We start from the raw sequence: 13,366 nt of genomic DNA, 5'->3' as shown, positions 1-13,366 counted from the left end.
GTCCACAAGCAGCAGACAAAAAGAATAGAATGAAAGAGGCAGAGTTGGCATTTAGGAAGTTATGTCTGCAACGTAGTTCCTCAATTCATTTCACAGCTTAGTACTTCAGCTTCCCTTTCCTGAATAGTTTAGTACACACACTTCTTAGCACACAGTTTTGCAGATGCTAGGAGCTTGATTTTCCTTATACACCTTAGAAAACATTTAAGATTATTTTGGTATACCTTCTGGTTCAATATGTAACTTCTGAGATTTCTAACTGAAGAATGAAGCACACAGAAGCAAGTGATTTAAATCCGGTTATACTCTTACCATGAGCATCATGAGGTGGCAGATTAAAGACAAAAATCCCACCAGATGCAGATGGCAGAGCAAAGAGTGCTCCTCCATCACTGGTAAGCCAAGCTGCTGATGCAGTGGAATTAGCTGACAGTCCTGGTATTGTGGGGATCACACAGTAGTTCAATGGATCTCTAAAATGAACTTTCCCAATATCTGTGAAAATAGACTGCATGTGACTTTCTGTTATCAGCTCCTGTAAGCAAATAAAAGTTTAGTTAGCAACAAGAAAATTTGAATAAGTTAAAATCGCACAGTAAATGTTTTTTCTACTCAAATTCCTCTTGTACAATGGATGAGTGAGAAGTATCTGAAAAACTAACAAGGGATTATAAAGTCCCTTATCATTAGATTAGATAAAATCAGTTTCTTAAGAGCTATCATGGGAATACAGGAAGCTGTTTTATACCAGGTCCATGTAGCCCAATATCGTCTACTCTGACAGTGGCTCTTTAGGGTATCAGGCAAAGGTCATCCATATCACCTGCTCCCAAGATCCCTCTAACAGAAGATGCCCAGGATCCAACCTGGGATGCTCTACATGCCAACCACATGCTTTCCTACATGTGGTCTTTCTCATCATGCTTTCTCTTCATCAGCTAGGTTGTGTCATCTATATGTTCTACCTCTTACCAAAATTATTTCCAGCAAATCTTTCAACGTGAACATATCAAAATATTTCATGGCTCATTCCCACAAAGGCTCAATTTAGAGATTCTCCAAAACATGGTATCCCAATCATCAACCTATGGTTAGTGGTTACCCTTCAAGCCAAAAGCAGATGCCATGATTTGAAGTGGATTTTGGGGAAAGCGTTAACCACAGTTTACTAATTCAGACATCACAGTAAACTATGATTAGAACTTAAAAGAGAAGAAGGTACATGCAAGGGGAGAGAAAGGACAACCGTGCCCATGACTTGTTTCTGACTCTCCAAATAACTGTTTGGAGAATTACCTGAACTGAGCACGTTAAGAGGAATACAGTCTTAAACCAAAAGTATAATTTTGCCTATATATTTAATCACAATATTGGAAGAGTTTCAAGTAATATATAAAAAGTAATGGAACAAATGACTTACACTCCTATACATCCGAGCAGGATGCGGTAATATCAACCTGTGCACTGTCTGATTGGTTGAAATCAAGATAACAACATGATTCTGAGTTTCAAAGATATGTACTCCTCCAGGTAAGAGGCTACAATTCTGAAATTTGAGCTGAATGGCGTTGTTCAAAAGGTTTATATCAAGAGACTCCTCTACCAGTTCTAAGGTCCCACCTGAAGTAGTCCTACGAAAGGAAACAAGTCAATTCATATAGCAATTATAAGTTTACAGATTACAATCCAACCCAATCTTTGTGTACATGGAGGACATGATGCAGAGGCAAGCTTCAAGAGCCAGACGTATGTGCTGCCTGGAATCACATCTAGGCACCGAGGTCTGCAAGCATGATAAAAGTGTGCAGCTCTACAGAACACCAGGCTACAGAGAAGCAAGGGGTGGGGAGGATTTGTACATCCCAAGACCTCCAAGCCCATAAGTGAGGAGATGCTCTCCTAGAGGACTGCCTACATCCCATACAAGCCCCCTTTTTGTTACTGAACTAGGAACAGGAAGAGGAATGAGCCAGCAGAAACTGGCTGCACTCAGGCCCCCTAGGCCCTGCAACAGCTGGATCCAGAGTGGCCATAATAGATCACTCAACCTAGCTCCTTCCTCCACCCTTGTAGCCTTAAGCCAGTAAAAGAAAAAATAGTAGCTGGATATAGAACGACCTGCCCCACAACCCATGGTCTAATCTGGCATGGGGTCAGTTAGGCAGAGACACTCACTATGCCTGGTACCCCTGCATTATTTATTTATATCTGACATTTAAATACCGCCTTATCTGCCGAAGCCTTATTCTCTATGAATTTGCCTAATCCCCTTTGAACCCATGCTACATCCTGCAGCATCAACTTCCAAAGCTTTTGAAAACAAAATTAACTCTGTCCCCTTCAAACTGACATACAGACCGAAGGAATCAGACAAGAGCACCAAAAGGGAGGCACGGCCACAGTGGACTGCAGTTCTTCTTCACTTCCTAACCTAAGGCTGTATCCAAAGGCAGTCTAACTTAAGCCCCATTCATTTCAACAGATCTACTCTAAGTAGAGCTAACACTGCACTCCTAGAAATCCCTTCCCAACGGACTGAACAGGCAGTATCTGTAGCACTGACTGACAAGCTGTCCTGCGAGGAGGAGGTGGGCTGCAAGGCCCCTGCCTCGGGTCACTCACCAGTGAATGAAACGGTTTCTGGTCATCGAGCTCAGCTGCGCATTCTCTTGGTACCAGTATCCGCCCGCGCTGTCAGCGTATCGCACGGCTGTGGGAGGCGCGCCACCACCTGCAAAGGATGGACAAGAAGGGAGGCGGGTCAGTCACCACGCGCGGCAGGAAATGATACTGCGGCGGCGGCTGCCAACAAACAATACCGACAGACGCCTGGCAACCGCACCCTCTGCCCCGTCCGAGGCCAGCACCTGGGAGGCTGAACACGAGCTCCCGAACCCTGCGCCGCGCTCCCCGCTCAGGCCCGCTGAGCTCCATGTAGCCCCGCTCTGCAAGCCCCACAGCCGCCGCCATCTTCCCTTCCCGCGCGCGGCGCCGCAATGGCTCACGGGATCGTCGGAAAGGGGCGCGGCTGCGCGGAGCCGGCCTTCGCGACGCATCCTGGGACGCGAGCGGGCAGAGGCGCGTCAAGCGGTCGAGGCTTGCCTGTCTCGAGCGAAGGGTTAAAAGGAACAGCGCCGCGCGGGCAAGGAGGCGTCCTTATGGCGACGGGGAAGTGGATCCGTGTTCGTTTCCTAGCTCACGCTGGCCACGGTTTCGTGGGCGTGGGTTGGGAAAGTGGTTAGACGTTTTAGCGCGCAATCCAGCCAAAAGTTTTTAACAAGCATGTTAATTTACTCAAACGTATTTTTTGCACTTTCTTCTTTCCCCTTCGTCATGAGGTTCCTCAGCTCCTCCTCGCTTTCAGCCATCAAAGTGGTGTCATCTGCATATCGGAGATTGTTAATGTTTCCTCCAGCGATTTTAACTCCAGCCTGGGCTTCGTCAAGCCCAGCACGTCGTATGATATGTTCTGCGTACAGGTTGAATGGGTAGGGTGAGAGCATACAACCCTGCCGTACTCCTTTCCCAATCTTAAACCAGTCCGTTGATCCGTGGTCTGTTCTTACCGTTGTTACTTGGTCGTTATACAGATTCCTCAGGAGGCAGACAAGATGACTTGGTATCCCCATACCACCAAGAACTTGCCACAGTTTGTTTGTTTGCCACAGTCAAAGGCTTTAGAATAGTCAATGAAACAGAAATAGATGGTGCATTAATGTAGAATAAAAAAGGCTTTCCCTCATCTATGGGAAGAAAATCAAGAGTGCCTTTTTCAAGATGATGCTTCCATCTGCAGTTGTTATAATTACTTGTATTAAAAGGTATTATTTTAATCTGCCACTGGATTAATCTAAGGCATTGTTTTGGTCAATTGAGGGTGCCATCCTACGTCCAACATATGAAGGCTGAGGGCCTACTGCAGCTTTCCCTAGCCCGGTGCCCTCCACTTGTGTTGGACTACAATTTCCATTATCCCCAGCTGTCATGGCTATGATGGGAGAGCAATATCTCATGCTGAACTAACAAAAGTATGTGAACTTTTGAATAACACAGAATTCTTCATTAGGCACATTGGTAATCCAATACCCTTTTTGTCTTATTCCTTTAACTGATGCTCCAAACATTATGATTTTGGGTGAATCTTTCCCTTTTAAAAAAATAATAATAATCTGGAACACTCCTCTGTGGTGCCTGTGTCCTTGGAATCAGCATATCTTTCTTTGCGGGTCTTATTCTGTCCTGGTATGCACTTACTTTCAAAATATGAGAATGGGATCTGAAAACTGTTCATGGTTTAACCATATTGTAACTGTCTTGAATGACTGTATTGGCAAACAACATTTATATAATGAAGAAAGAAATTAGACTGAAAAGGGCTTAGCTTTGACTAGATCATGACCATAATTCTGTGACTGGACTATGCACAATTGGGGCAGTTGGTTAGGAGTGAAGTTTGATAACATAAATTAATTTATAAATGCTTTCCAGTTTATTCACAAGAGTGATTAGTGGGTGAAGATTTGGGATTGGAGTTGGGGAAACCTGTGTCACTTCTTACTCAACCAAGAAGGGGATTATAAACAAAAAAGAAATAAATGAAACCTACTGGGTACCCTTTTGGAATATGTAACTTCTGTTTACTGGCATATATACATGTTGAGTATGGGGGAACAGACGAGTACAAAGACAAAACACAACTCAGAACCCACCCTACAGGTAGTCTTCCCATTATGGGAACATCCCCAGCGATTAGGTAAGCAAAAGAAAACAGGTCATCTAATTTGACAACATACAGTAGCATTCTCATTACCCCATGCACAAAGCCTTGAAAGGACTAAAGTCATGTAGCAATCTCTCCTTTTAAGGATGCACACTAATGTTATTACAACTCTACTGGCTACTGGAGACGACACACCAAAACCATTTCCTCTGCTCTCTTCTTCGATGTCCATTGTATTATGTCAGACAATGAACGTATGGTAAATGGACATACGGGGAAATCAGACAAGTCTTTTGATGCATCAGATATTTCTTTGGTGTAGCAGCAGTATTAAAGTATTTGTTAATAAAGGGGGAAATGAAATATAATATTAATGCCTGTTTCAATTTTTTAATTTTGTGATTTTGAGTCAGGACTGCTTTGTATTAGCAGAGATTCCAACTGCCTGATTTTTTAAGCTTTCAGCCTCCCCCAGCCCGGAGCTTTCAGCCTCCTGGTGCCCTCCAAATCTGTTGGCCTATAAACCTCATCCTCCCCAGCCAGCATGGCAAATGCTGAAGGGCACCAGGTTGGGGAAGGCCGCAAATATCCCTATCCCTATCTCTAGATGGCATTAGTCACTTTAATATTTTTGACATATAGCCTGTATACTTTCAGTTCCCTAAGAGCTCATGGAAGTGCTTTTTAAAAGTGAAGGGTACATTTTCACAGATCATGCCCACATCTGAAAATACATGGAGGGAGCAATCCTATGGCCACTAGACAGCGACTGGATGGCCATAGGATATCATGTTATGCGGGAACCGAACTCCCCCCACTTCCATGCTGCCTCGGAGGCAGCATGAAACAACCCTATCCTCCATGCTCGCAAGAGGAGCATGGAGCAACCGAAAAGGGTCGTTCTGGGGCAGGGAGGACGGAAATGCCTGTACGACACATCCTATGTCGTACAGCAGCCTCCTCCCCGGCTCCATCCTCCCATGGCTGGACAGCCGCAATCAGCTGTCTAGCCAAAAATGCAGGGCGGGAGAAGCGTGTGGGGAACAATGCCCTCCGTGCTTCTCCTGCCCTGCTTTGGCTAGGCAGTCATCTCTGAGTTCGGAGGTGACCACCTATCTGGATAGGATTGCGCCCTTAATGTATGAGAATATCAGCACCTGAAGGTGAGGAATTGTGTTTGGAAAGAAAAATACATGTTTTATCCTCCCATTTGCACAAGGATGGCCAGTGAGAGTGCTCCAATGTTTTGTTTTAAACTTAAAAATAAGATTGCCCTTTGTATAGCCTTGCGCAATGCTGTGACAATCATCTCTGCTTGGCATTTGCCAGGAACTTGAGTAAAGAGCCTGGCAAACAGTCTGGCTTGTTGCTTCCTCCTCTCTGTCTCGGGACCCAGCTCAGCAAAGAAGCGGCCAATTTCCCCTTACCTCAAGTCTCAACAGGTTGCTTTTCCTTTTCATATTCTCCTCCTTCTAGAAGACCCAGTGGAGGCTGGTGGGTCCTATTTCAGTGGGGCGGTGAATCCGCCCTGGGTTTCAGTCAGAAGAACTCTACAAGAGCTATCCAAGGTGCTGAACCCATTTTGGGGATAGCTTCTTTTGATTTTTGACTGAAACCCAGAGTGGATTCACAGCCCCACTGAAATAGGAGCCACCAGCTTCCACTGAGAAGAGCAATATACAAATTATTACAATTCATTTTAATGGTAAAATATTTGCTTACATGAAAAAAACAATTTCTCTGCTGCTTCAGCCTTTCAGCACACCCAATCTGCACTGATGTTACACAGTTTTAAACCCTTAAGGTGCAATCCTATGCATGTTAAGACAGAAAAAGGCTTACAACCCCTAGCCTATGGCTGGGGCATGCTGGGAATAGTAGGACTTTTTTCCATCTAAACATCCATAGGATTGTGCCGTTACTATTCCAGATCTGGGTTCGTCTGTGCCTTCCCTGAGCTGTTGCTGCTTCTTTATACTGGGCCACGATGGATGCCCTTTCATACTGAAGCACAGGTCTCCTGTTGCAAAGCGGTCCCCATTCAGACCTATGCTGATACCCTTCTATTCCAAACCATATCCACTATATTAGGTTAATTCTGTGAAAACCACAATTCTACTTGTATCTTTCATTCCCAAACGACACCTTCCTTATTATGCCAGGCTGATATACCCTAGATTAGATGCTACATTGCTAGCTGTTACTTTGATTTTTTACTCTAGTTTTATTTTGTTTTAAACTTTTAAATGTTTTTATATGTTTTATTATGCTATTGTATTTTATGGGTTTAAGGGTTTTTTGTGAACCGACCAGAGAGCTTCGGCTATTGGGCAGTATAGAAATGCAATCCTATGCATGTTTTTAGATGAGAAAAGTCCTACAACTCCCACCATTTCTCCAGCCAGCATGACTGGCTGGAGGATGCTGGAAGTTGCAGGATGTTTTTTCTGTCTAAACATGCATAGGATTGTGCCCTAGGTAAATAAATATTTTGAGAACTTGTGAATACTTATAGCCCAGTTCTACCCATTATTTGAGGATATAAATTATGTTGGAATCAACCGGACTTGCAACAACACGACAAGCGAGAAGGATCTTGGAATTGTTGTATTCACAAGCTGAATATGAGCCAACAATGTGATGTGGCTGCAAAAAAGGCAAATGCTATTTTGGGCTGCATTAATAGAAGCATAGCTTCCAAATCCCAGGAAGTACTAGTTCCCCTCTACTCAGCACTGGTTAGGCCTTATCTTGGTACTGGGTCCAGTTCTGGGCACCTCACTTTAAGAAGGATGCAGACAAGCTGGCGAGGGTTCAGAGGAGGGCAACAAAGATAAATGGGACTGGAAACAAAGCCCTGTGAAGAGAAACTGACCAAACTGGGCATGTTTAGCCTTGAGAAGACTGAGGGGAGATATGATAGTGTTCTTCAAGTACTTGAAAGGTTGTCACAGAGAGGAAGGCCAGGATCTCTTCTCGATCATCCCAGAGTGCAGGACACGGAATAAAGGGCTCAAGTTACAGGAAGCCAGATTCTGGCTGAACATCAGGAAAAACGTCCAGACTGTTAGAGCAATACGACAATGGAACCAATTCCCTAGGGAGGTGGTGGGCTCTCCCACACTGGAGGCGTTCAAGATGAAGCTGGACAGGGATGCTCTGACTTGGATTCCTGCACTGAGCAGGGGGTTGGACTCGATCGTCTCATAGGCCCCTTCCAACCCTACTATTCTATGGTTCTGTAAGATAACGTGTTCAGGTTCAGCCTCTTATCTGGTTCATTAATGGTCCTGATAAGCTCACATCCTTGCAGTTTGATCCTGAATCTTGATGCCAACTAGCACCTCACCTGTGGTGCTCCACAGTATCATGATGCACTGGGAAGCCCTTACGGTGCAACTGGAAACTGCTGCTTTTCCAAAATCATATCCTTTTCTTTAACCCTTCTGCCAGCCCAAAGCCATTCTAGTAAAATAACTGAATGTGGATTTTTAAGGTATCTTCCTCTTTACTGCTGCACTTGTGTCATTTAACCCTTGGGCTTTAACTGTCTAGCAAGTTCCAAATAGGGCAGTGTATGCTCTGACTGGGCTGTAAATAGAGAGTCCCGCAGCTGCTTCATGCTTGAGAAAACAATAGAAAGTTCCGCAGGCCATAATTGCCCATACGTCTTGGGTGCATGACTTTGGTAGCTACATGATCTCAGTATTTGCATATAAATTCACTTTTTGGGACACTGCTGGGAAATCCGGACAACAGCAGTGTTGATGGTTAAACCAGGAAGACGTGTAACAGCAGAGAACCAGTTGCATTAGAGAGACAGCTGAAATTTAGGTTTTAATTCATCTCTAAAGAATTTCTACCAATTCTGTTGTTTTCTCCTCGTGCTGCTCAATCAACCTGCTCTGCTCGCTTTGCTCTGTTTTCAGGAACGACAGTTTACCTGGAATATGCTATCCTGCTGCATAGCTCCTTGGTGGCTTAAACGTTATGCTGCCCTACCCAGTCAGCCAGTTTGCATGACACGACAGCCCACCATGGATTATTTAACCCACAGTGAGCCTGTGGCGCATGCAGGGGAGCGTGGCTGCCATTTTGCATATCCAACCCCCGCTCAGGGATTGTCCTGTTGTGTGAACCTGGCAAGCTTGGGTTATACAAGGGTTAATCAACCTTTGTATAACCCTGGTATAACCCCAGAACAGACCACACTTTCTGGGTTCACATGGCATGACAAGTAGGGGTTGGAAATGCAAAGTGCCACTTGCAGGTGCCATGGCTTGTCATCAGCTAAATAACCCCCAAGAAGCTGTGCTGTGTCATGTGAACCAGGTCAATATCTGGGGCTATTTCTCCGAGCCAAGTTTGGGTGCTGAGTGGTCCCTGAATTACACTGGACATATTCCAGGTAGCACCACCATAAATGAATTCAACCCCTCAGTCCTGCCAAAAATAATCTGCTCCCTCTCCTGGGCATAGAACCAGTAGCTGCCTCTCAAAAGGATTCTTCCATCCACTTGCCTTCTGCTTATGTTCCACACTGAAGGTCCCAAGCTTTGAGTTGCATAGGTCAGCTGGCCTAGCCAGGGCCTGCTTGATCAAGGCTTTGCAGCACTAAGAGAGGGCAGGCCCAGCAGCAGCAGCTGTGGGATGGGGAGGACTCTGAATGGTGCTGTTCTGGCTGCTGCAAACAGCTCTGCCTCCCTGGTGTTGGGGAGAGGTTGAAGGGTGGGTCACCCTGAACAATACTTCTTTTCAGGCAGAAGAGCTGCATGAACAGCTCTTAGGCGGCTGTGGCTGTACAATGCACCCTGTCTTCCTATGCAGAATGGCTGCATTATTGTGCCGGTCAGGTGGCCGACCAAGGCCTGCTTCTGGGAACGTAGGCACTAACTAGAACAGGCCCTGTGCTGGCACAGAGACACAATAGTGGGTCAGGGAACAAGCTTTGAGTGGACCACCTGTATTTCACATATCTTGTGGAGCGGCTAAGGCAACCTTCTCATGGCCTATCTCTTCTGCATCTCCTCTGGTCTTGCCCCCACCCCCAGCACCATGCTTTTCAGGGCCTGGCTGTCCATTGGACAGAACTGACATTTATCCATAATTTGCTCTGCCTCATTTCAGCTGTTTCCTCCTGACAGCCTTTGGTCCAGATGAGTGACATAAGCATGTTAAAGTTACCTGTCAGTTACGAGAGATACCTTCCAACTGAGAGTCACCTTTGAAGTGCAGCTTTGGGGAAGTGGAGGTCTGCACTAAGGGGTTGGTTCAGACCTAAATCCTTACCCAGGAACCCAATTGCTTGGGCTCAGCCTTGATACCTAGTCTGCTTCATGTCATTCCCCTTCCACTCTCACCTCTTTCATAGAATCATAGAATAGTAGGGTTGGAAGGGGCCTACAAGGCCATCGAGTCCAACCCCCTGCTCAATGCAGGAATCCAAGTCAGAGAATCCCTGACAAATGGCTGTCTAGCCTCATCTTGAAGGCCTCCAGTGTGGGAGAGCCCACCACCTCCCCAGGTAATCGGTTCCATTGTCGTATTGCTCTTACAGTCAGGAAGTTTTTCCTGATGTTCAGCCAGAATCTGGCTTCCTGTAACTTGAGCCCATTATTCCGTGTCCTGCACTCTGGGATGATCAAGAAGAGATCCTGGCCTTCTCTGTGACAACCTTTCAAATACTTGAAGAGTGCTATCATATCTCCCCTCAGTCTTCTCTTCTCAAGGCTAAACATGCCCAGTTCTTTGAGTCTCTCTTCATAGGGCTTTGTTTCCAGTCCCCTGATCATCTTTGTTGCCCCCCTCTGAACCCTCTCCAGTTTGTCTGCATCCTTCGTAAAGTGTGGTGCCCAGAACTGGACACAGTACTCCAGATGAGGCCTAACCAGTGCTGAGTAGAGGGGAACTAGTACTTCCCGGGATTTGGAAGCGATGCTTCTATGAATGCAGCCCAAAATAGCATTTGCCTTTTTTGCAGCCACATCACATTGTTGGCTCATATTCAGCTTGTGATCGACAACTATATGCTATTTCCTTTTCATAGCATATAGTTCTCCTACTACACTTCCGTGTTCTCTCTGCCTTTATCCCGATGTCCTCACCATACTCTGCCAGCTGCAGAATTCCATCCCGCAAGAGCCACAGGACTAGATTACAGTGCTTGTAAACATGGCCTGTTAATTTTCTCACCAGTCATCCATGAGACCTCCAGCTTGATACCTAGTTATAGCATCACTTGTAGCAATGCTAGTGGTTTACATTACCTATGTGGGTTTCTGTGTTGTAAACTCCACATCTGGAAGAAGATCTGCTCCAGACCTTAGCTAAAGGAGTAATGGCTTAATTATGGTGTTGGTTGCATTCAGACCATTGTAAGCGACCCAGGCCCTAGGCTGAGGACACAGTCTCATTGTGTTATCTTGTTTTGCATTTACAATGAGACATTTATTGATAAGAACAACTCCTCTCCTAGATTGTAGCACTAGCAAGCAACACTTATCATCAACTTCATGTACTACAACTCTAAGCATGCTCAATCAGAAATCAGTCAGTTCTGATCAGTTTAAGTCTGGCTGTTAAAGACGTTTTGTTCTGTATGGCTTTTTAGCATTTTTAGTCAGAAGCCCCTGAACTTGGAGGCTTCCAGACATCCAGTGCAGGGTGGGAAGAATGGCAACAGCAATCTTTGCCTCCCCATCCTCCCACCTTGCATTTTTCGCTAGTTGGGCTTTTTTGCCAGTCTAGTAACAACACTTCAGAAGGGGAGGGAAGGAGGCTCTAGGAGTCTGGAGAGGCATCAAGGTAGCTTGTATCTTGGCCTCTCCAGTCTCCTGCCCTCCCCGTCCACCAAAATGCCCTTTTATCCCCCTCTCCAAGGTCACTTTTTGAACCTCAGAGGGCAGCCGGCCTGATTCTTCACTATTTATTTACTATGTGGGTCTCTATTACTATTATTAATTATAATTTCTTGCAAGATACAAGGCCATTCTTGTTTCTTATTGATTGGAGAAAAATGGGAAAACTTATGGGCCACATCTCAGATCACATTAAAAACTGACTACAACCAGAGCTTTATTTTTCCTGTTTTATGGCCTTTCAGATGCATGGAGGGGTGGGAAAGGGTAGAAGAGAGGCAGCACTCAATATCTTATGCACGTGATGAGCTAGGAAAACAGGATGGAAGAAAGCAGTGCTGAAGATGATTTTTGTGGACCTATAAGTGGGCCACAGAATCCAACACTAGATGGGTGTATCACTAGAACAGTGGTGTCATACAATGTGGAAAAGGCAGCCAAGAGGCCAAGTCATCTCTCTCTCTCTGTATGAGTTTCTGTGTGTATATATGTATGGATGAAGTGTAACTATACATTTCTGACAGTGCATTGCTGAAATAGGTTTGTAAATCACCAGCAGAGAACAATCCTACACATGACATTTTTACTGTATGTACATGCACTGGACAAAAGTTGGCCTTTCCTAGCACATGTACATGCAGCAAAATAAATGTTGGGGACATCATTATGGGGGCCAATAGCTTTCCCATTATTTTGAACCATGTAGGAATTGGGAAGCATTTAGCAATCTCTATAACAGCCATCCCCAAGCCATTGCCCTCCATATGTGTTGGAGTACAGCTCCCATCATCTCTAGCTAGCAGATCCATTGGCCATGCTGGTTGGGGATGACAGGAGTTGTAGTCCAGCCTATAGAGGGCACGAATTGGGGAAGGCTCCTTTAGAACATTGATTCTGTGAGATGACCACCTTGTGTGTGTCTGCCAGGTTGTATACTTGCACCTATGCTATTTAATCTGTACCTTAATTATCTATCTAAGTTTTATTCTTCATGGGATTTTCATGCCCCCAAGCTGGCCACAGTTAGCATCCCCATACTTTTATATGCAGAGGGTGCTGTTCTCCTTTCTTTTACTAAAGTTGGCTTGAAAGGAATGCTGAGATCATTTATAGGTTATTGTAAAGAAAATGTGCTATTAATTTTAGTAAAACCAAGATTATGGTTTTTACCAAAAGCCTTTCTCTGAAAAAATAGGTGGCCAGGCCACAGAACAAGTTAGGCAGTTTAGATATTTGGGGATTGTTTTCCAATCTTCTGGTTCTTGGGTGGCTCATCAGACTTCTGCTATACAATCAGCATCAAATAGTGCTAAAGCCATAGTTCGTTTGTTTTATACTCGAGGAGGACAGTTTATTCCTGCTGCCCTCAGCGTATTTAAGGCTAAGGTGCTGCCACAATTATTATCTGGAGTTCCAGTGTGGATCTTAGGGTTTTCCTCTGCCTTAGAACAAATACTTTCATCTTTTTTTCCTCGACACTTTGGTACACCTAATTGTGCGCCATCAGCAGTTCTAAGGCTCGAGGCTGGGTTTTCATCGGTGGAATGTATTGCTTGGCGTCGGGCATTTAGATACTGGCTAAAAACTAATTTATGCAAATTCCAAACAAGGATATGTGCCCCTTCTCTGGGAAGACAATTACATCAGCCAGTGGTCTAAAGCTATCAGAGGCAAATTACAGATGTTGGGTTTTTCTGATAGCTTTCTTTCTACCCAAGATATTTCTCAAGCAAAATCTATACTTGCGCTCTGGATTAAAGACACAGATACCCAATATTCCTTATCTGCT

At 44.9% G+C, this 13,366-nt stretch overlaps 1 protein-coding gene across 2 annotated transcripts in view; it reads right to left on the bottom strand.

Moving 5' to 3' along the window:
* The window catches only part of NUP160 (nucleoporin 160), a 41,125-nt gene extending 38,135 nt beyond the window's left edge, over nucleotides 1–2,990 (bottom strand). For both annotated transcript variants that reach the window (XR_014783796.1, XM_084804420.1), the window contains exons 1-4: nucleotides 2,868–2,990; nucleotides 2,623–2,731; nucleotides 1,421–1,631; nucleotides 313–535 (exon numbers count right to left, since the gene is read on the bottom strand). Coding sequence is in view for 1 of the 2 variants with exons in the window: in XM_084804420.1 (XP_084660546.1) it covers nucleotides 313–535; nucleotides 1,421–1,631; nucleotides 2,623–2,731; nucleotides 2,868–2,970 (646 nt within the window). In the remaining variant the exon portion in view is untranslated. The remainder of the gene's footprint in view (nucleotides 1–312; nucleotides 536–1,420; nucleotides 1,632–2,622; nucleotides 2,732–2,867) is intronic.
* Nucleotides 2,991–13,366: the final 10,376 nt, after the last annotated feature.

This window comes from Heloderma suspectum, chromosome 1 (genome assembly GCF_057233095.1).
Source record: "Heloderma suspectum isolate Gila_16-S chromosome 1, 16-S_ref, whole genome shotgun sequence".
Taxonomy (NCBI): Eukaryota; Metazoa; Chordata; class Lepidosauria; order Squamata; family Helodermatidae; genus Heloderma; species Heloderma suspectum.
Note: the sequence above shows the minus strand (reverse complement) of the source record. Positions and strands in the feature narration are given on the sequence as shown.